Raw genomic sequence first — 23,959 nt, forward strand, 5'->3', positions numbered from 1 at the left:
TCTAATGATAATCATCACTCTTGCCTTGAATTTTTTTTCATGTTGTGCTTCCCGCATGGCATTGCAAAAAAGAGAAAAGAATAGCCTTCACGGTTCATAACAGCATTATACCACCGTTCACAACAGAAACAAAAGCGTAAAAGAAAAGTGTACAAAAATAACGCACATGAATATGAAAATGAAATTCGGGATACCAAGGAAAGCAGCTGGAGAGAAGTGAGAAGTATAGATGTATATCACTGTGGTGAAGAAAACACTGGGATGTCTCAGAGTTACATTACAAAGCATGCACCGATCTTTAATTAATACAAAGTTAGTGATCGTGCAAATGAGATCACTAATGTAAGGCTAATACACACACGCACTCAGCTGAACAGTCCTCATTCCCATATTCATTCTAATCGATAATATGTATAATATCAATAGAAAATGTACCAGGGCAACCAAAGACATGGACAGAGAGAGACTGTGTTGGAGCAGCAAACCCATCTTGCTGGTGGGCAGTAAGGAGACAGTGACAAAATCATGGTGGCTTGATTGAACTGCTTTACTCAAGGAGATGGGGCCAACCATTTGTTTTCTTTTTCTCTGGAGCTGTACTCCATAAATTGCTTTGAGAAGAAAAATCACAGTATGCTTGGGTCTAAAAAAAAAAAAAAAAATGCAGATTTCCCTTTCATGGGATGTTTAACAGCATGGACTCTGGAGGATTTATGTTTAAAGTCCACCTTGTCTACTTGCCTAATCTTGCAGTGCCTGCTACGTAGGAGTCGATATTTAGTGGAATCAGAATCTGAGATACACAAGAAAATGATCCATAACGTCTTACCACCCTTCTGTTCCCTGCCCCACCCTGACCAGGTCTCAGCCCTGCCCACCCCCAATTTCAGCACAAAAGCTTAACAGGGATAAAAACATACGGCTTATCTGTGTCCTTGACCCTTTCTAAAATTACAACAACTTCCTTTCGGAAAGTTCCTCCCTGAACCCCCAAATGCAGGAAGAACATTCACTGCTGATACGGCAGAGTAGAAGCTGGACTAGCGACCCCCCAGAGCCCCTTCCTGCAACTCAGCACAGAGAAGGGGAGGGACAGGGTAGGCATTGCTCTGGAGGGTGATCCCTGCTTCTGCACACAGGCACAGGTGACAGGCAGCCAAGAGTAACCCAGGAGTGACAGAATTTCTTATTCTTGAATTATAATAAGTTCTTTTAAAAATCAGGGATGGGAGACAGAGTAGTAGTGGGTTTATCTAACTGCTTGGTTATTTAGCAGTGCTGGTAGTTAAGGGAGGAGCAACATTTTTACTGGATCAAGATCATTCCAAAAGGCTTGGATGCAGAGGGATTAAAAAAGGCTTCATGGAAAGAAGCCTCCTTCGTCTTAGCTTATACACCACAGAAAGAATGAAGCATAGAAATGGGGGAGACAGTGCTATGGTGTTCCGGTAGAAAATACACAGAAAGGAAACTTGTTCCTCAGAGCACCAAGTAGCATCTTAATGCTCACGTAATTCTCTGTGGTCACATGAGAGGCGTTTGTAGCACATCGCGGTTTCTTGAAATCACTGTGAACAGAGAAAACGGCACCGGACAAAAACAAGGGGCCCGGTTTCAAGAATCTCTTTAGAAATCTGGGAGAAAGGGGAGTCGGTAATTAGGGTTTGCTGCCCTTCGGCTCTGGGGGTGATGTCATCGCCTGAAGAAAGGCAGTGCTCGGTGCCAGGAATCTGAGCTCACTGCTCTTCGATAATTCAATAGGGTCTTGCCTGGGAATTCCTCATCTTGGGGATTAGCGAGCAACGGATCTACTTTGTAGGTACCAGCGTTTGGCTAAGGGAAAAAAAGAAAAAGTGAAAGGACCTTGGAAACGGGAGTCACGTGAAAGAATGAAGCACTGTGACCTTCCCAACAGAATCGCATGGACTGGACCTTAATTCTCTGTCACCTCTTCCTGCCATTTGCCAGCTGAGGAAACCGCAGCTCGGGAGGGGCAATTCACAAAGCCAGCCATTCCGGGGCCGGGACGAGCGTCTGACTGCCCAAACTCCAGTGCTGGCACCCTGTGCTCAGACCCCCATCAATCTCCAGTCTGTGACAGCGTGGACACTCAGGACCTCACCCACCCAGATATCACCGAGTCATTCCCAGGGACCCAGGGACCCAGGGACACCAGTTCGTGTTACATGAGCTTCCAGACCGCACAGACCCTGAGGGGAAAAGAACGTCCAGTTGCAGACTGTTTCTGCTGCCTGTGTCACTGCGCAGAGGGACGCTGTGGCACAACCAGCAAAACCGGTTCTGGGTAGAAGAACTCTGACAGTTCTGCCAGAACCGTGCTGCGACTGAGACCGAAAATCTGCAGCTAATCCCCAGGCCTCATTCTGACTAATAGTTTTAACACCTTCCCTGGCCCAACTTTTTCCTATCGTTAGATTAAACGATTAGAGTTTCACATCCTTGCCATTCTTCTATTTGTGCTAAAGGAGAACTAGAAATGCAAGGTAGGACAGCAACAAAAGAAAAAAGTAGGAACTGTGCTTTCGAAAAACGCATAAACTTTTATCATCGAGTCTTGATTATGCATATGTGCTAAGACTACCAAATACCAGGCCGTTATTTTTTTTTTAATGAACGCCCCGAACCTTAAATGTCCAAATAAAAGCTCTTCTTTAACATAGTTATCGTAGGAAGACATATGGTTTTCTCAAATGATGCTGCTGTGACTCAAAGTATGTTTGTAATGTCTCTTCTGACATTGCTGTCTTTAAAGCTGGTCTTTCACAAAGGAAATCTCATTTTTAACCATGAAGTGGTATTATCAAACGTGTCGATACGTATTCAGACTTGGACCCAGGCGATTTCTGATGTTTTTCTTTTATTTTAAAAAATTTTTTTAATGTTTATTTATTGGGGGGGGGGGGGAGGGGCAGAGAGAGGGAGACACAGAACCCGAAGCAGGCTCCAGGCTCCGAGCTGTCGGCACAGAGCCTGACGCGGGGCTCAAACTCACGAACCGTGAGATCATGACCTGAGCTGAAGTAGGGACAATTAACAGACTGAGCCCCCCCCCACCACCAGGCGCCCCGATTTCTGATATTTTTCTTTAAACATATTCAAAGATCAAGATTTACCACCACTGTGGGCATTCAAACGGTCACAGCAACTCTCTTGAACAGAGCTAACACAAGGCAACTTCTGGCCGGCTGCCAAAGCCTGGCCAAGGCACCCGGGAATGCTGGCAACCTCCACTGTGTCACTACCTTCCCCAACACTGAAAGCCAGTGAAGATGTAAACTGCATATTCAGTAGTTTGAGAGTGTGTGGTTGAGGCATTAAGAACTCACATGTCCCCAACGACCAGGCAGGGAAAGTTCCAGAATGGAAAAGGCTAGAGAAAAGGATGTTACTAAAAAGAACAGCCAGTATCTCCTAAGAGCCACTCATGGCCTTGCAAATGCTTAGACTCATGGGTGCCAGAATCTTTAATTATCCAAAAGAGTCCAGAAGTCTAGATCTAAAAAAATAGTAATTATAATTATAATCTCCTGGTTATGAAATGTGGGCAAATTTTTTTTTTAATTTGAAATAGGAGTACACAAATGCATGAGGTACAACACAACATATAATTCTGTGGCCCACATAAAGGCTGGAGGTCATAATTTTGTGTCCTCTGGCCACATAAACCAAAATAATGTAGGACACTGAATGGGGCCCCGGCCTCATAACCTACAAAAAATTTCTCTGTGGATGTTACAAATAGGAACCTGAAGGCAAGGTCAATGGCTCCTGAGAAGTCCACATGATGAAAATCACAAACAATTCTGCTGTAGGAAGGATGTTTTTACTTCTTGCTTTATGGAAACCATTTTCTCAACAGTCATACAACTTTGCTTTTTTTTTTTTTAATTTTTTTTTCAACGTTTTTTATTTATTTTTGGGACAGAGAGAGACAGGGCATGAACGGGGGAGGGGCAGAGAGAGAGGGAGACACAGAATCGGAAACAGGCTCCAGGCTCCGAGCCATCCGCCCAGAGCCTGACGCGGGGCTCGAACTCACGGACCGCGAGATCGTGACCTGGCTGAAGTCGGACGCTTAACCGACTGCGCCACCCAGGCGCCCCACAACTTTGCTTTTTGTTTTTTGTTTTGCAATCTGCTTATTATAAAATCAGTAATATTTTAAAGAATGAAGTGAATTTAACTTTTACGGTTTTTCTTTGAAAATTCTGCCAGTAGTTTGGGGGAAATTATTATTTTTTTTTTATTACTTATTTGATCAACCCAGACTGCATACAATGGCAACAACCAAGTTATAGTCACTAAAATATATATATTAAACAAACATTTTGCCACAGTAAGCAATATGAAATATCCTCCACTGCCCTTTGTCAAGGTCTATGTGAGCTTAAACTTGTCAGCCCGTAACAACACACATGCACAACCACACACATTTTAAGAAGAAAAGTGAGCTCCTACCTATGGGAAATGAGTGATATCATCTGCACTAGGCTAAAAGAAAGGTCAGTTCAACCCCAAATTACCTACCTTGCTAGTTCACTGCAGAGCCTCCATCATTTAAACCATCGCCTCTGATTAGGCATGTTCTTCAAAAGGTCCCTACTGACACATTTACCCACTAGCACTCATTATCACGACCGCCTGATAATGAAAACTGGGGCTATGATCACAGTTCACATTTATAGCTTGCTTTACACTGACAAGGCACTTTCTTTCTTTTTTTTTTTTTTTTAATGTTTATTTATTTCGAGAGAGAGGGAGGGAGAGAGACTGTGTGTGTGTGTGCGCGCGCACGTGCGTGAGCGGGAGAAGGGCAGAGAGAGAGGGAGAGAGAGAATCCCAAGCAGGCTCTGTGATGTCAGCGCAGACCCCAGAGCAGGGCTCAATCTCACGAACCTTGAGATCATGACCGGAGCCGCAATCAAGAGCCTCGAGAGTCGGACACTTAACGGACTGAGCCACCCAGGCGCCCCTGACAAGACACTGTCCCTGATAGGATCCCACTGTCTTCCTGATCCCTGTGCTCCCTATATAGTTGGCCTGCCTCTCACCCCTCCCACTGTTGTGGGGTTATTGGTTTCCCTGTCGCCTTTCCCTGAGCCCTGGATCTTCCCACGTCATAATCCCAGCACAATGTGTGGTACAGCAGAGACCACTGGAAAAGTGCTGTTGTTTGTATGTGGGAGGGAACTGAGGCCCAGGGAGGTCAGATGACTCTCTGAGGACTTCAACCCCCACTCCACGGTGCCATTGCCCAGATGGCCTTTTCATTATCTACCCCAGCAATGTAGCTGCTGAGGGAATGGAGTTATGAACGGGAAGCACAAGATTTGAGCAAGGAACTTTAAATGGAGGAGGAGTGAACCGTAGAAGACAAACTTTCCCTACAGTTCTGTGTGGGACCTGACCTCCCATCCGTTTGTTGCAAGGCCTACTTCCTCCCCTTGGATGCACTGAGCCACCGGAACATTCTCCAGGCTGTTCTGGCACTCCGCTGCCGCTCACCCATTTGGGTCACCTTTCTTGGGCCTAAAGCCAATTTCATTTACATCGCTTCATACCTGAGTGAAATGAGACACTGAGCAATTCATATTGTACATAACTCATGCCCACAAACTCCCATCCAGCTTCCTTTCTCACCCAGCCTTCCCCCTGTTCGAAGACAATAAAGCATTGAAGGGAACTGTTTACATTGATCTTTTCATTAGTTTGAAGACAGTCTTCTAACACCCTCCTAAATGGTACATAACTGAGGCAGAAAACAAGCTTAGGTTTCATCTGGAACCTTCTCTTAAGTGCAAAATAAGGCTCAAGGATCAGAAGCTAAACAACACAGAAAGAAGAGTGAGCCTAAGTAGAGTCTGTAGTTTTCATAAAACCGAAGAGACTCATGTCTGGCAGACAGACCTGAGTAGCCATGCGTCTTACTTTTTTTTTACCCAAATCAGTGCAGTATGGACATCTACCCTCAGGGCACAACTCGCCGTAGATTTTACCATTGCCTTTCCTAACCATGCTGGGACCAAGAAAAATGACCAAAAGTTGAAGCAGTCAGGATTAAAGACAGGATTGAATGTAACGGTGCCAGCTCTACCACAGGGAATGAAGGTCAGAGACCCCCAGTCGTGCTTTCTGTACCCTTCCCTCAAGCAGGCTCTGTCTGGAAGGAGTCATGGGGCCAGAAGGCCTGCCCAGTCACTTACCGATGGACACATTAGCTCTGAACACTTTCCTGCCTCTGTAGAAGGCAGCAGTCAGGGCTGTTTAGGGGAATCTGCAGTGTAGGTGAACGAGGTTTTCTGGACGAGCCTTGCCAGTATCATGTGCTAAAATAAAGCACAGGGAGCTGGAGGACTGGGGAGGGGCATGCAGCTTGGCCCATCCCACGAGAGGCCACAGAGAAACGCACACACTCCCTTTTCTCCTTTATCCTCCAAAAGGCAATTTAACTGCACGTAACTGAATGTGCGTAACTTCTAGAGAAAGATAACAAGCTCATTTCCCTTTTTTTTTTTTTTTTTTACCCCTGGCTTCAGTTAACAAATCTTTCCCTACTTATAGAGGCTGTTGTGAAAGAATCATCTGCAGGGAACGGTGACGTTATTTAAAAGGCATGAGAAATGAATCAAGGCTACTTTTTTCACTCACCTTTGCCTCTTCATTCACGTCCCAGGTGAAGGAAACAGCGTTATATGCAATCTCCTCGATGTTTCCAATCGTATTAAAGCTCTCCTTGTAATCAGCTGTCACGTTAAAAAAGAAAAAGGTTTTAAGAGAGTAAGAGTTACTTGATGACATGTACTTAAATGTCATTTTCCAATGAAGAGATTTAAACTTTGCCTATTCTTCCGGCTACCCCTTAGCAACAGTTAAGGATTTGTGCTCGCACATTTTCTTTTACTAATATTTTCTCTATGAGAATGTTCTGCTATTGGGAGAGCAAATCTAGGTGAAGCGATGTTCCTAAGAGATTTGCTTATTGGTTTCATTTTTTACGAGGTTTACAGAATTATTAGTGTTTTTCCCTCCTGAATCCCTGGACACATATCCACTCCTTCACCTCCTCACATTCCTGTAGCTTAGTTGTGCTGGAAGGTGCCAGAGTCATCTGTAGGGACGGTCTGGTAGAACAATATGCTGGTTATCAGCCAGGCAGTGTTGCGGGAACCCAGGGAAGAGATTCCAGGAGAGTGCAAGGAAACTTTTTTTCTTTTCTTTTTTTTTTTTACTTCCTTTTGGATTTAGGTGCAGAGAATTGAGTTAATCATTTTCACCTCCCTATTACCACTTGTCCATTTAAGGCCTTCTCTTCGTTTATTTCTTTGTTTATGTGAATATTTATGTATTCATTTTTCTTCCCTATCCTCTCCCACAAACGCAACAGCTATCGAGGTGTTTGCTATGTGTGCTTAGAAAATACGTTGGGTTGATTTGCCTGTGTGCATAGCTGTTATTTCCGGAACTTGCGCTGTGCTATGGCTAGACTTGCCAGATCTAGCAGTTATTTGGGATATACTTATCCTGAAGAAGTATCTGTTGTTTGCCAGTAATTCAAACTTAACTGTGCACCCTATATTTTATCTGGCAGCCTTAGCTAGGAACCTCTTCGGGTCTCTAATCACATTGCTGGTGGCATGCCTACGTCTAACAGCAGCCGTAGAGAATTCTGTGGTAACCATCAGCCACTGTTTACTTATCCGCTCTCCCCAGATATGGACCCTCGAGTGGTCTCCAGCTTTCTGGTACACATACTACATCGCAACTGATCCCTACTACCCACGCTCTCCACTGTCACCGTCATACATGGCATTAAGGCCTGGACATGATGTTCCTGCTTTTTTGTTTGTTTAATTTTTTATGTTTATTTATTTATTTTTGAGAGAGTGAAAGAGAAAGAGAGAGACAGAGAGGGAGGGAGGGGCAGGGAAAGAGGGAAACAGAATCCCAGGCAGGCCCCACGCTGTCAGCGCAGAGCCTGAAGTTTGACGCGGGGCTGGAACCCACGACCTGTGAGATCAGGACCCAAGCCGAAATCAACAGTCGGACTTTGAACCACCTGATTCACCCAGGTGCCTCAATATTCCTAGTTTTAATCCTCACTATGTCTTGAGTGTTTTAGCTTATGCTTACCATCTGGATTTCCCCCTACTTTTGGCCTACTTTGATTCTGTACTAAATAAACATCGGCCGTGTCCTGCCTAGATGGCAACAAGGTCCACGGCCCATCTGCTTTCCTTCGAGGTCTGGATCATTCACAGGGTGGTCACCTAATCACAAATGTTCTTTCTCTCAAAGGTCTCATCATGACTCTTCTGAAATGAAAGTCAGATCACGTGCTTTTTCTAATTTTTCTCAGGGCTAAAATTTACACCATGATCTATCATGTCCTTCACAATCAGGACTGGACACCTCTCTGTGCCCTCATACTCCAGGCCCACAATGGGGGCCAGGAGAAGAGGTCTTTTTGTTTATAAAATCTTTCTAGTGGCACCTGGGCGGCTCAAACGTCCAACTTCGGCTCAAGTCATGATCTCGCGGCTTGTGGGTTCGAGCCCCGCATCAGGCTCTGTGCTGACAGCTCAGAGCCTGGAGCCTGCTTTGGACTCTGTGTCTCCCCCTCTCTCTGTCCCTTCCCTGCTCATGCTCTGTCTCTCTCTCTCTAAGGGGAGACACAGAGTCCAAAGCAGGCTCCAGGCTCTGAGCTGTCAGCACAGAGCCTGACTCGGGGCTCGAACACACAAACCGCGAGATCATGACCTGAGCCGAAGTCGGACATTTAACTGACTGAGCCACCCAGGCGCCACTAGAAAAAATTTTTTAAATAAATAAATAAAATCTTTATGAATATTTTTCTTGCTGCACCAGGACAGGAGCTGGGTGTTATGACGAATTCCCAGGATGTGTCAAGTGTTTGTTGCCTACAAAATCGGACATGATTCTGACTAAATGGTCATCTCTTCAAGCTGTGTCCTTCTGGGTTGCTGTGTCACTCTGGGGCTGGTGGCTTCTCGAGGCTTTAACAAGCTGTGCTCATGCTGTGACATTTTGAAGTCTGCTTTCCTAAAGTTCACATATCCAGTCATTTTTATCCATTTCCTCCTCACTTATTGTAAAGTCCAAGTTCATGTGATCCTTTATCAAGATTTTCACCACTTTCTTACAGTAATGCAACCCATCGTGCTTGTATGAATCAGGTGGAGAGAAGCAGTAGGTCCTATTTGCTTTTTCTACCCGTGACATAAATAATAATAAAACAAAGTCCGTAATAATAAGTCCATATTAATCCATAATAAAATAAAGTCAGTTTGATTTGGTTTTCTCTTTATTACCAGGACCTGTATTGAGGGTTAATCACAGAAAAACCTACTTTTTAACATGCCCTCCAAAATAGCCCTCCAGACCCATTCTCTAGAATGTGTTGTGCCAATCTAGACTCCACCAGAATCCTATTTCCCCTTTTGCTCACCCAATTTCTAACTTTTTTTTTTTTTTGCCAATCCAATGGGTACAAAGTGGTATCCTATTGACGTAACATTTGCATTTCTTCTTCCACTTGTGAGTTCAAGCATCTCTTCACATCCGGGATAGCTAAACAGGTGTTTGCTTATATAAACTGCCTGTTCATGGCCTTTGTCCATGTTTCTGTTGGTTCCCCCAGGAAAACTTTAAAGCAAAACCATGTATCTTTGCATTATTATTATTATTATTATTATTATTATTATTATTAGAGAGAGACCATGTGTGCATGAGTGGGGGAGGGGCAGAAGGAAAGGAAGAAAGGATCTCAAGCAGGCTCCACACCCAGTTTGGAGCCTGACTCAGGGCTTGATCTCATGACTAAGAGATCACGATCTGAGCTGAAATCAAGAGCAAGAGGCTTAACCGACTGAGCCACCCAGGCGTCCCTATCTTTACGTCTTAAAAAAAGCATACACACTTTAATAAAAAAGCATTCATCATAAAGACCACAATCTACTCCACAAACAACACATCTGTGTAAATATTTCCTGTTTCCTCCCTCAGTCTGTCTCCCTTTCTCCACAATATGTAAATATTTTTATACAGTATTGTGACAATTATTTTTACTTTGCTTTTTTTCCCCCTTAATACTTCTTCAGCATCTTTCCATGTCAATAAATAAACTTGTGGAAAATGCAATTTAGTGTAATTGCAAAATACTATTATACTGAATTTTAAAAATAACTTTGCCAAAACTTTATTTTGCTCTTGTTGGTCATTTAGATGATGTCCGATACTTTGCTACCATAAATAGTACTTCATTTAATTATCTTTATGGCTAAATATTCACATATACTTCATTATTTCAATAAGATATAGTCTCAGAAGTGAAATTAACAAGTCCAAGGCAAATATACTTTTTTATAATTTTTTTTAAGTTTATTTATTTTTGAGAGACAGAGAGAGACAGAGCACAAGCAGGGGAAAGGCAGAGAGAGAGGGAGACACAGAACCTGAAGCAGGCTCCAGGCTCTGAGCTGTCAGCACAGAGCCCAACACGGGGCTCAAACTCACAGACTGCGAGATCATGACCTGAGCTGAAGTCGGACGCTTAACCGACTGAGCCACCCAGGCGCCCTGATTAGCATTTTTAAACAGCTTTAGGTCAACTGTAATGTTTAAAAACCAAAAGTCATATTTAGAAATAAAGACAAACCAAGGCAGTTTGGTCAAACACTTTGACTAAGGATCTTAAATACGAATGCTATACAAATACAATGCTTTCTGCATCCCCTAATCGTGCATAGGGCCTCTGTCAGTTTGTATCATATTCACTTCATCACCAAATAAATATATTGAACAAATATGTACCGTGTGTCCACCGTGTACCAGCCAGTGTCATCACACTGGGGAGACAGCAAGAAACAAGACTAGGTCCCTGATCATGTGGCTTTTACGGTCCAGAAGGAGAGAATATAAATAAGTAGACAAATAAATGAACAACACAATTACATTTAATATGCTTTTTTATGCCAATAACAAAACCCAAAAACACTGGTAAGGCTGCTTTTTACTGAGTGGTTACATTACTTTGTTTATTTCCTTCATACCATGTGCCAATATTTTATTTATCTGTTTACTTATTTATTACCAGCATTTCCCATTAGCTATTTGTTCTATGCAGGCAAGGAATTGATCTTAAACGCTGCTGTTTTTTCAATGCTTAACATCATACAGATAAGATGCGCTCCATAAATGTGTTGAACAATGGGGTAAGTGAATGAATGTATCCACAAGCATTCTAAACCAAATATATAACTGAGACTGATCTCACACTTTCCTCTTTAACCTTATGCAATATAAGAAATGTCTGTTTATCTTTAGTCTCTAAGCCGTTCCTACAATGGTAAAATAGCTCTGCTATCATTTGTGACTAGGAAAGTTTTCTAAGACTAAGCAGCTTATGCACATTGATGTTGGCTTGTCCACATGTTTTTTGGTCCAATGAATAAAACGCTAATAGTTATACCTCTCATTTCCGAAAACGGTGTTACTGTTGTTTGCCTAAGGGTTTATGGCTCATAGTATAGAAATAGAAACTCAGCAACCTGTTGGTAAGCCTTTCCTCAAGAAAGCTTCTTAAACCCAAATTTTGCAAATGTTGATAGTTGCAATTAGTAAAAGGCATTGTCAATGAGCTGGCATAAGAAGCTTAGTTTCTTGCCACAACAAATTTCCACAATGTTGGTAATTTGAAACAACAGAAATTTATTCGCTGGAGGCCAGACTACCCAAATCAAGATGATGGCGGTGTTGGTTCCTTCTGGAGACCCTGAAGGTTGATAGGTTCCATGCTCTCTCCTAGCTTGTGGTGGTTGCTGGCAATCCTTAGTGTCCCTTGACTTATAGACATATCCCTCTAATCTCTGCCTCTGTCTTCACATGGTGTTCTCTTCTGTGTCTCTGTGTCTGTTTCCCTCTTCTCTTACCTTCTAAGGACTTGTCATTGGGTTTAGGGCGCACCCTAATCCAGCATGGTCTCATCTTGAGAACCTTGACTTAATTACATCTGTAAAAACCTTGTTCCCAAATAAGGTCCTATTTATAGATTCTGGGAGTTAGGACATGGACACAGCAGTTTTGGAAGGTCACCATTCAACCTCCTGCACCTGGAATTCCCTTCTATGACAAGAAGTCAGGTGACTTGAGTGTATGGCTTGTTCTTGCATGATAGCCACCATGGCTGAAAAGTAATCAACCCACTCAAAAAAAAAAAATTATAAAGCACTTAATTTTGAACATATTACATTTTGAATGGATTTTTTTCTCTAAAAGAAGACAAGGCAAAATAAAAACTACATGTTTGGTACCTGGGTTGCAAATGTCTATAGAATACTAACATCTACTTAGTAAGAATGAGGATATAAATGGGAAAATGGATTAGATGCTTCCAAAAATCAGCATGTTGAAATAAAATTATAATTGGCTGAAACAGATTCCAAAAAAAATTTATGCAAATTTAATCTGAATTAAAATTTTTTTTTAATGTTTATTTATTTTTGACAGAGAGAGAGAGAGACAGAGAATGAGTGGGGGAGAGGCAGAGAGATGGAGACAGAATCTGAAGCAGGCTCCAGGCTCCGAGCTGTCAGCACAGAGCCCATCGCGGGGCTCAAACTCACGGACTGTGAGATCATGACCTGAGCCAAAGTTGGATGCTCAACTGACTGAGCCACCCAGGCACCCCCCCCCCCGCCTTTTTTAAATCTGAAATTTAAAGGTAGTTCTTACTAATTTTTTTTTCAAATAGGCTTCACTCCAGCATGGAGCCCAACATGGGGCTTGAACTCATGACCCTAAGAACAAGACCTGAGCTAAGATCAAGAGTTGGGCGCTTAAGTGAGGGAGCCACCCAGGTGCCCCTGAAGATCGTCCTTATTAATCTCAATAATTTATACACAAAAGAATAACCCTAAAGTACACAACTAATCTGAAGCATAGAAAAGAATGAAACCATGAAAGAAATGGGACTCTATCTAATGAAATAAGAATGAAGTTGATCTCATTGTTAATGTCACGTTGCTAGTGATAGTCAAACTTTCCAGGGTCCTCTCTAAGGCTATGTATGTCCTTAGAATGTCAGAGTGAAGTGTATGGGAATGCACAGCCATATACATTCTTTAGGGCCTGTAGGAGGCTCCCCCAAAGATGTAGAGTGAAGATTTCTGGTTTCCCAAAGCTTAAAGGCCTGTGTTCGTGTCCTATAACAGTGCTTCTCAAATGTTGGGGTGCATCAGAATTGCCTGTAGCGCTTTGGTAAAATGTAGTTGTCTAGGCCCACTGCCAGAGATTATGATTCAGTGGGTCTGGGATGTGACAAAGAATGTGCCTTTCTAATCAGCTTCCACTAGACGGGGCTGATGCTCTTGGTCTGGGGTCTACACTTTGGGTAGTACTGCTCTGTGGCAAACTGAAATGACTACTCCTTTGGGTGCACCTGATTCAGTCCACATGCAGTCTTAGAAAAAGCGACATCTGTCAGTGAGGTCCTATACCAATTATCAATGTGATCCATGTGACAACGATTTCCCCTCAAGTGGATGAAAACCGTGCATATAGGAGACCCAAGCAATTACCTAAATGGTGAGACCTGAACAGCACCGGTTCCGAGATGTCTGCTTGCTCTCATGCCTGCAATCCCATCCTGAAACATCCATTCCTTTGGGTAAGGATATTGTCATCTCATGACATTAAAATGCAAATACTCTTGGGATAATAACAACTGCCATAAGCCAAGAGCTTACTGAGTGCCAAGCATGTGCCAAGTCTTTTACCAACACGCGCTCATCTAATCCTCACAACTGCTCTGTGAGGTAGATCTTAGCAGCCTCCTCCTACAGAGAAGTGGCTCGTAGAAGATCACATGGCTAGTAACAGGCCAACCTGTGATTTGAATCTGGGTCTGGCCGTTGCCGAAGGCCAAAACTATTAATCACTGCCTACATTTATCTTGCAAAATTAAACAGTAAGTTGTCACCAGATACGAATACCTTGTAGAGAAAAATCACAGCACATCATACATGGCAACTAGCTAGTGGAGAAGCACTTGGGTCAGTTCCATGAGGCTCCATGAAGATGGAAAGAAAAGTTCAAAAGTTAGCCCTTCTGAGAAAACAAGAGGTTTGAAGAAGAACGATGGCCAACTACAGTGTTTTGGCGAAGGACTTCTGAGCATGGGCAGATGAGCTGTGCTTTTCATATATAATTCTGGCAAGTTACATTCTGCAGAGAAATGATGGGATTCATTTCTATTTTAATTCTTGTGGAAAGCATGAGGTGAGTCCTTTTTGCCGTCTTATTCTTTTACTTTTTGCATATAATCGGTGGTCTGTTAATCAGTTTTTAGACGCAGATTTTGTAGGCTGAGTTTTCCTCAAACTGTATGTGTAAGCGTGATTCTGGAATGCCGTCAAAGGAACTGTTAATTCCCTCACCTTAATTAAGCTTCACGTGCTTGGTAAATTATAACTATCTTTTTAAATTATTTTTTGTATATATTGTGGAGATTAAAAGGAATGGTATAATTAATATAAAAAATTGTTTCTCTTCTGAAAAGTGTGGATTCTGTCTGGACTAGTGAAATAATGAGCCCTGGAATGCTGAAAATGGCACACTGCCAATTCAGCGTGAATCCCCGGCAGCCTAAGAAGAGGTTGTTTGTTTTTTTTAACAACAACAACAACAAAAGCCAAAGACGTGGGGCGCCTGGGTGGCTCAGTCAGTTGAGCATCTGACTCTTGATTTCAGCTGAGGTCATGATCTCACAGTTGTGAGTTTGAGCCCTGCATCAATCTGAGCGTGGAGACTGTTTAAAATTCTCTCTCGGGGCGCCTGGGTGGCGCAGTCGGTTAAGCGTCCGACTTCAGCCAGGTCACGATCTCGCGGTCCGTGAGTTCGAGCCCCGCGTCGGGCTCTGGGCTGATGGCTCAGAGCCTGGAGCCTGTTTCCGATTCTGTGTCTCCCTCTCTCTCTGCCCCTCCCCCATTCATGCTCTGTCTCTCTCTGTCCCAAAAATAAATTAAAAACGTTGAAAAAAAAAATTTTAAAAAAAATAAATAAATAAATAAAATAAAAAAATAAAATTCTCTCTCTCCCTCCCCCTACCACTTGTGGGCTCTCTCTCTCTCTAAAAAAAAAAAAAAAAAAAGGCAAAGACCATACAAGGAGTCGATTTATGGGGTGCTGTCCAAAGCAGAGGAAGAAAGGACATTGGGGGTGGAGACACACAGACCCAAATTTAATTTCTGTCCTGCTCTCAACAAGTCCTGTGACTCTGAATAAATTACAGAACCTCTTTGAACGTGATTATCTCATCGACAAAAGGGAAACAATATCTAAAAACAGACCCTTCAGTGGGTGAGGGGAACAACACTGGCCCCTACTTCCCCTATCAACCTGTCCTCAAACATTTGCTTCCCTCTGGCTGCAAAGACCACATAGAATCAGCTCAAATTCAGGAAACACTTGAGGGTCATTCTAGAAGTATTCACTCTGACTTAAAATAGGTAGAATAAAGAAACCCTAGTCCAAGTAGGTTTTGAGATTTTTTTGTTTTTCAAAATCAAAGAAGTAGCTTCTTAAAGCCTGGATGACTCCTAAGAAGGTGAATGAGTTCATTATATCCATTATCATGCTTTTCCCTAGTCGGAGGTTGGCTTTTCTTAAGTGTGTTGACACTTGAGCTGCTTTTTAATGGCTCTAAATGTATTTCCATCATTTGGTCCTGACCCCTGAGCAAATAATAGGATCAGCCACCAGTTTTGAGAGCCCGAGTGTGTGCTAAATATACATACTTCCCAAACATTACCTCACACAATTGTAACCAGTAGCTTTTTAAATTATCCTTACTGTGTAGAATAAGAAACAGGCAAAAAATGTTAACTACCTCCCCTCCCAGATAATCACTTAGCTTCTAAGTGGTCAAGTTGGGATTGGAACCTAAGAAATTCTGCCTACGTACATAGCCAGAGTCCTCTGATTTCTGTGACATACTACCTTTCAAATGAGTGCCTTTCCATATACAACCTAGAACAAGAATGGCTGAAATTATGAAGACATAATTTGTGACTTACTTATAGGATGTGACCAATATAGAGTGACTTTGATATGAAAGCTGGATATAAATATTTTTCCTATTTACTATTCATAGTTGAATATATTACCTTCACACACATCATTTAAGAGGGAATCTTTCTTGGAATTCTCCCTTTTCTTGGAATTCTCTCCTAATATTTTATTTGTGTTTGATTTACCTTTCTGTTTCTAGCAAAGGAATTTATAAGCCAATGTTCTAGCTTTCAATTGTAGTGACAATAAACTTACAAATAAGAAAAGCATTTTACACTGTAACACATTACTGTGTTCCGTGTATGCTAGTGTTTTTTATTCTGATTTAATTTTTTTTGAAGAACGCTGGTCTTGGCTGTAAACTTGATTTCAAATACAGAATAAGTCATACCCTTTGTTCAGACCCAAAAACACATACGTGCATGTGGTACCTTATATGCACCATGGCTTCTAGCTCTGAATTTAAATAAACTTGGATGGGCTTAAAATTAAGCTCTTCTCATTAGTCTATGTTATTCAGTGAGATTTAGATTCAGTCTATTTTTTCATGAAACTATTTCGTCTCTTGAAAAATAGTGCCTGGTACATTCTGACAGTTTGATGAATGATGAAGACATGCATAGTGCTTTGGTAAGTAATTCATTCTTGTATACTGCATGAACTACTTATGTTCAACTTTAGCTTTCCATTCTTCATCTTATTACTTAGTTTACCAACACTCTTAGGGGTAGGTATGGGGACAAAAAGTTATAGGTATACAGGATTAGAAGGTACTGCCCACGGTGGCCAATTGGCTGTAATCATCTCAGACCTGCAAACGGGGCTCCCCCCGTCTTCAGCACAACAGCCCCCAACATTTTCCCACCCTTGATGATACTTCCAGACACTGTTAACTTCCCAGTTAAGTCAACTCTGATTTATAAAAGAGAACTGAACTCTTTGTCAGATGACGGTACGTTATCATCAGTAAGAGACTTGAGAATTGCCAATTCCATGTGAGGACAGTCCAGTCTTCTCTCAAAGACCCACTCTAGTGCCTAGCAGCCTTCAGTGTCAGCAATAAGCTTCAAATACGTACAATTGTACTTTTTTGAGTTGCAGACTGAAAAAATTCAAACAAAACAAATGACTTTTTGGTAACTGGTGGTGCAGGACACAGACACATTACAAGAACTATCAATCCTCACGTCAATTATCTTTCACTAAATTTGAACCACAAACCCAATTCCTGCAACTGCTCAAGTTCCACTAAGATTAACCACCATTAAAAAAAAAAAAAAATTAATTCCAGTGTAGTGAACATCCAATGTTATATTAGTTTCAAGTATACAATATAGTGATAGAACAATTCCATATACTATTCAGTGCTCAGCAAGATAAGTGTGCTCGTAATCTCCTTTACCTTTTTCATCCATCCCCCACCCACCTCCCCTCTGGGAACCATCTGTTTGTTCTCTATAATTAAGAATCTGGTTTTTTTTTCTTCTTTATAAAAAAAAAATGCGATTTTATTTGATCCAGTCTTTAACTGGCAAAGAAATGCTTTTTAAGTTGGTTCTGTCTCTCCCTTTATTTTTTTCCCCTTTAATGTGATGTGCAGTCTGGAAAAAAACATCTCCCAAGTTCCTGCAGGGCCATTATTCTTTTTTTTAATTTAATTTATTTTTTAATTTACATCCCAGGAAGTTAGCATATAGTGCAACAATAATTTCAGGCGTAGATTACTTAATGCCCCTTACCCATTTAGCCCATCCCCCCTCCCACAAACCCTCCAGTAACCCTCCGTTTGTTCTCCATATTTAAGAGTCATATGTTTTGTCTCCCTCCCTGTTTTTTTATTATTTTTGCTTCCCTTCCCTTATGTTCATCTGTTTTGTATCTTAAAGTCTTCATATAAGTGAAGTCATATTTGTCTTTCTCTTACTAATTTCACTTAGCATAATACCCTTCAGTTCCATCCATGTAGTTGCAAATGGCACAATTTCATTCTTTTTGACTGCCGAGGAATACTCCATTGTATATATATACCACATCTTCTTTATCCATTCAACCATCGATGGACATTTGGGCTCTTTCCATACTTTGGCTATTGTCGATAGTGTTGCCATAAACATTGGGGTGCATGTGTCCCTCTGAAACAGTACACCTGTATCCCTTGGATAAATACATAGTAGTGCAATTGCTGAGTCATAGGGTAGTTCTATTTTTATTTTTTCAGGAACCTCCATACTGTTTTCCAGATGGCTGCACCAGCTTGCATTCCTACTAGCAGTGCAAAAGAGATCCTCTTTCTCCACATCCTCGCCAACATCTGATGTTGCCTGAGTTGTTAATGTTAGCTGTTCTGACAGGTGTGAGGTGGTATCTCATTGTGGTTTTGATTTGTATTTCCCTGATGATGAGTGATGTTGCGTATTTTTTCATGTGTCGGTTGGCCACCTGGATGTCTTCTTTGGAGAAGTGTCTATTCATGTGTTTTGCCCATTTCTTCACTGGATTGTTTTTTGGGTGTTAAGTTTGATAAGTTCTTTATAGATTTTGGATACTAACCCTTTAACTGATATGTCATTTGCAAATATCTTCTCCCTTTCTGTCAGTTGTCTTTTAGTTTTGCTGATTGTTTCCTTTGCTGTGCAGAGGCTCTTTATTTTGATGAGGTCCCAGTAATTCATTTTTGCTTTTGTTTCTCTTGCCTCTGGAGACGTGTTGAGTAAGAAGTTTGCTGAGGCCAAGGTCAAAGAGGTTTTTGCCTGCTTTCTCCTCGAGGATTTTGATGGCTTCCTACATTTAGGTCTTTCATCCATTTTGAGTTTTTTTTTTTTTTCAATGTTTATTTATTTTTGGGACAGAGAGAGACAGAGCATGAACGGGGAAGGGGCAGAGAGAGAGGGAGACACAGAATCGGAAACAGGCTCCAGGCTCTGAGCCATCAGCCCAGAGCCCGACGCGGGGCTCGAACTCACGGACCGCGAGATCGTGACCTGGCTGAAGTCGGACGCTTAACCGACTGTGCCACCCAGGCGCCCCTTTTTTTTTTTTTTTAATTTTTTTTTTCAACGTTTATTTATTATTGGGACAGAGAGAGACAGAGCATGAACGGGGGAGGGGCAGAGAGAGAGGGAGACACAGAATCGGAAACAGTATTTTGAGTTTATTTTTGTGTATGGTGTAAGAAAGTGGTCCAGGTTCATTCTTCTGCATGTCGCTGTCCAGTTTTCCCAGCACCACTTGCTGAAGAGACTGTCTTTATTCCATTGGATATTCTTTCCTGCTTTGTCAAAGATTAGTTGGTCATATGTTTGTGGGTCCATTTCTGGGTTCTCTATTCTGTTCCATTGATCTGAGTGTCTGTTCTTATGACAGTACCATACTGTCTTGATAATTATAGCTTTGTAATACAGCTTGAAGTCCGGGAGAGTCTGTTTTGTCACTTTTCTTTCCTCTGTTTGTTTTGTTCTTTAAATGCCGGTGAATGTAATTTGAGTGAAATCATACGGTATTTGTCTTTCACTGGCTTATTTTGTTCTAGATCCATCCATGTTGCTGCAAATGGCAAGATTTCATTCTTTTTTATGGCTGAGTAATATTCTATTGCATATATGTACATGTATATATATGCATATATATATGCCACATCGTCTTTATTCATTCATCTATCAACGGACAACTGAGCTGTTTCCATTATTTGGCTATTGCAAATAAGGCTGCAATAAACATGGAAGTGCATGTATCCTTTTTAATTAGTGTTCTCGTACGCTTTGGGTAAATGCCCAATAGTGCAATTACTGGGTCATAGTGTAGTTCCATTTTTAATTTTGTGACAAACCTCCCTACTGTTTTCCACAATGGCTGCACCAGTTTGCGTTCCACCAAGAGTGCACAACTGTTCCTTTTTCCTCACATCCTCATAAACATTTGCCATTTCTTCTGGATTCACCTCCACTTTTAACCTCCCCAGTTGCCTCCGGCTGCCCCATCACACACACCACATTGATTAACAGACACAGGAAGGTGAGTTTGTACGTGATGGGTGCAGGGTGGGGGGACGGCACCAGCTATTCTAGTTCGTTCCACGAATGATTTCTACATTCACTGCTACTTGAATTACTCACACTGCCATTCCTGTTTACTTATTTTCTATCAATTATTAGAGGATTTAGACAACATTTCAAAACTGAAATTCTAATTCTCTTAAATATATTTATTCGAGGGGCACCTGAGGGGCTCAATCGGCGGAACGTCTGACTCTTGATTTCAGCTCAGGTCATGATCTCACAGTTCGTGGGATCAAGCCCCACATCGGGCTGCACACTTGAGCATGGAGCCGGCTTAAGATTCTCTCTCTCCCTCTCTCTCTGCCCCCGCCCACCTCTCTAAAAAAGAAAAAAATATATGTATGTATGTATGTGTATATATATATATATAGGCCACAGCATCCGGGGACTGTCCTGATAAGTTCAACAGGACCAGCAGCCACCTAAGGAAATCTGCATAACTGCTCTAAGCGGGTTTCCCCATCTGTGAGATGCAGATAATAGCAGCACCTACCCTACAAGATCATGCTCACTCATGTAGCACTCAGTTATTGCAATACTTGTCTTTTCAAAAATACAAACACTAGAGGTGGCTCTGCATTCCTGGGAGCCTGTTCAAAGACGTTTCTTCTGACCAGCTTTCCCTCACTTGGGTTTCTACAACCTCAAAGAGCTTAATTTAATTTTGGAAAGACTCTCTCTTGGCAAGTTTTAGGTGGTGTAAGTGAAGAAGGAAAACTTTAGATTTGCCTAATTTCGCACTCGGGGGTGTGGCAAAGACGCATGTTTGTGTCTGTTGCAAAGTGCAGCCAGAGAGAGGCTTCTGGTCAATGTTGAAGGATAGCGGACGATGGTGGCTGTGCGGTTTTGTTCCATCAACAGACGAGCCTCACGAAACTATCAGAGTGTATCTCCACATATTTTTTGTAACTTTTAAGCCAAGCAAGGAATACTACAAACCGTGAGACTATCAGGTTACCTGGGGTCTCATTAAAAGCATCTCTGAAGAAAAGAAACAAGCCTCAGACAAAAAAGATGAAATCAAATAAAAGCGCAGATTACATGTTTGAGACGAAAGCATGGTCTTCCACTGCTGAAGATACAGAAAAGGTTCCATCAAGCAGAGGAAAGACGGTATAGTGCCCACGAAATGTGGGGGGAGGGGGGAACATAAAACAGGAAATAAAGCATTTTACTGCATTAAGTACAGAGGGTCTATTAAGATTTTGAGAGGGGTCTCTAAGCATCCATGCCATGCTTTAATCCCCTCTGTAACATTCCTTCTGGTTAACCACTCAGGGTTTTTAAATTGTCAGCACTAAGGAAACCCTTTGCAGGGAAAGGTTTGGTCAACCATAATATCCTGGAACCAGGTAAACATACTTCTCAGGAGCAGTGAAGAAAAATAACTAAGGGCCACTTTCGTTACAATTTTTAATTTCCAAATCTAGCTAGTTTTTTTTTTTTTTTTGAAAGTTTGCTTTGAAACAATTTCCTATGTGTTTGCCTCCACGAAACAGTAATGATTTCTAGTTAAGTTAAAAATGAGTTGGGGCGCCTGGGTGGCGCAGTCGGTTAAGCGTCCGACTTCAGCCAGGTCACGATCTCGCGGTCCGTGAGTTCGAGCCCCGCGTCGGGCTCTGGGCTGATGGCTCAGAGCCTGGAGCCTGTTTCCGATTCTGTGTCTCCCTCTCTCTCTGCCCCTCGCCCGTTCATGCTCTGTCTCTCTCTGTCCCAAAAATAAATAAACATTGAAAAAAAAAATTAAAAAAAAAAAAATGAGTCATTTCCCTTGGTGTATTAGTGTATGTATTCTATTTTTATGTTAGTAATTAGTTATTAAACTACTTTCATCGAAAAGGCTATAGTATAGTTGATTAATATTTAAAATGTAGGAATATTTAAAATATAGGCATTGACGAGATATAAACCAAAACCCACAGAGGGGCAGCTGACTCTGCCTGGAAAGATTAGGAAGATCCCACCCAAGTGGGAATGGAGGAAAAGGTCTTAAGGGGTGAAATGTCTGCCAGGTCAAGGAGGGAGGGAGAGACACTCTAGGCAAGCAGAGCCCTAAAGAGGAACAAAGAAGAAGCTGGAAGCAACTAGGAAAACTAGTGAGGGGCAAAAAAGGACCTGTAGATTTGGCACTAAGATTTTTTAATAAGGAAGCCTGGGTGGCTCAGTTGGTTAGGCATCCAACTTCAGCTCAGGTCATGATCTCACAGTTCATGGGTTCGAGCCCCACATCGGGCACTGTGCTGCCGGTGTGGAGCCTGCTTGGGATTCTTCCTCTCCCTCTCTCTCAGCCTCTTCCCCATTCTTTCTCTCTCTCAAAATTAATGAGTAAACTTAAAAAGATTGTTTAATAAAAGACAGACTATACTGGATGGAGAGACACTAGCAGTGTAGGATATGGGCTAGTGGACGCCATTTTGAAGAAACACAGAATGGAAGGAAAGAGGAAGACCCAGCAATAGTTTAAAAGGAAGTCTCCAAGAATCAGGGCCTGGACATATGAACTCTGGCTCTGTTCTGGACCCTTTGCTGGGGGAAGGGGGGAGGAACTGCTGGATCACACTAAGTACACATGTTGAGAAGGAAGTGACTCTCCCCAGAGCTGTTGTCCCCAACAGAATGAGCTTCTAGGATGCATACTGAGACATGCAATGCAATAAATGAAAACCCACAGTGGCTCAATGCTTACTGAACTGAAAATCAATATGCTCTGCCTGAATAAACTTTAAAGAGTACTTGCATTTTATAATGTTTTCATGTTTATTTATCTTAGAGAGAGTGGGAAAGAGAGTACAAGCAGGGGAGGGGCACAGAGAGTGGGAGAGAGAGCAGACTCCATGCTGTCAGCATAGAGCTTGGTGCAGGGCTGGACCCCACAAATCGTGAGATCATGACCTGAGCCAAAACCAAGAGTCAGATGCTTAACACAATGAATCACCCAGGTGCCCCTTATAATGTTTTAAAACATATAACCTTAATAGCCTACCACACTTTTATCACATAAATGTTTTTAACCAAAGTTGATGGCGAAGAGGAATTTTCAGTAACTGTGGCTACAGCACTTCCCTAAAAGCAGAAGGTGACTCACATGTGTAAGCGTGTGTTTGAATTTCTTCAATCTGCAACTCAAAAGTACAATTGCACATACTTATCTTTGGCTATTTGAAGCTTATTGCTGACACTGAAGGCTGCTGGGCACTAGAATGGGTCTTCGAGAGAAGACTGGAATGTCCTCTCATGGAATGGCACTTCTCAAGTCTCTCACGAAGGATCAAGTACCATCATCTGACAAAGAGTTCAGGTCTCTTTTATAAATCAAAGTTGGCTTAACTGGGAAGTTAACAGTGTCTGGAAGTATCATCAAGGGTGGGAAAATGTTGGGGGCTGTCGTGCTGGAGACAGGAGCCCCATTTGCAGGTCTGAGGTGATTACAGCAGACTGGCCACCGTGGGCAGTACCTTCTGATCAAACAAAAGAAATGACTTTTTGGTAACTAGTGGTATAGGACACAGACACGTTACAAGAACTATCAATCCTCACGTCAATTGTCTTTCACTAAATTTGAACCACAAACCCAATTCCTGCAGCTGCTCAAGTTCCACTAAGATTAACCTCCATTAAAAAAAAAAAAAAAAAATTAATTCCCGTGTAGTGAACATCCATCCAGTGTTATATGAGTTTCAAGTGTACAATATAGCGATTGAGCAATTCCATATATTACTCAGTGCTCAACAAGGTAAGTGTGCTAGTAATCTCCTTCACCTATTTGACCCACCCCCCCCCACCGACCTCCCCTCTGG

The 23,959-nt window shown here is 42.1% G+C and overlaps 1 protein-coding gene across 4 annotated transcripts in view; it reads right to left on the reverse strand.

Moving 5' to 3' along the window:
* GRHL2 (grainyhead like transcription factor 2) overlaps positions 1-23,959 on the reverse strand; it is a 176,253-nt gene that overhangs the window by 59,157 nt on the left and 93,137 nt on the right. For all 4 annotated transcript variants that reach the window (XM_086695141.1, XM_086695139.1, XM_086695138.1 and 1 more), the window contains exon 8: positions 6,670-6,764. In XM_086695141.1, the coding sequence (XP_086551267.1) occupies positions 6,670-6,764 (95 nt within the window). The remainder of the gene's footprint in view (positions 1-6,669; positions 6,765-23,959) is intronic.

This window comes from Puma concolor, chromosome F2 (genome assembly GCF_028749965.1).
Source record: "Puma concolor isolate L17-30 chromosome F2, mPumCon1.1.hap2, whole genome shotgun sequence".
In the NCBI taxonomy this organism is placed as follows: Eukaryota; Metazoa; Chordata; class Mammalia; order Carnivora; family Felidae; genus Puma; species Puma concolor.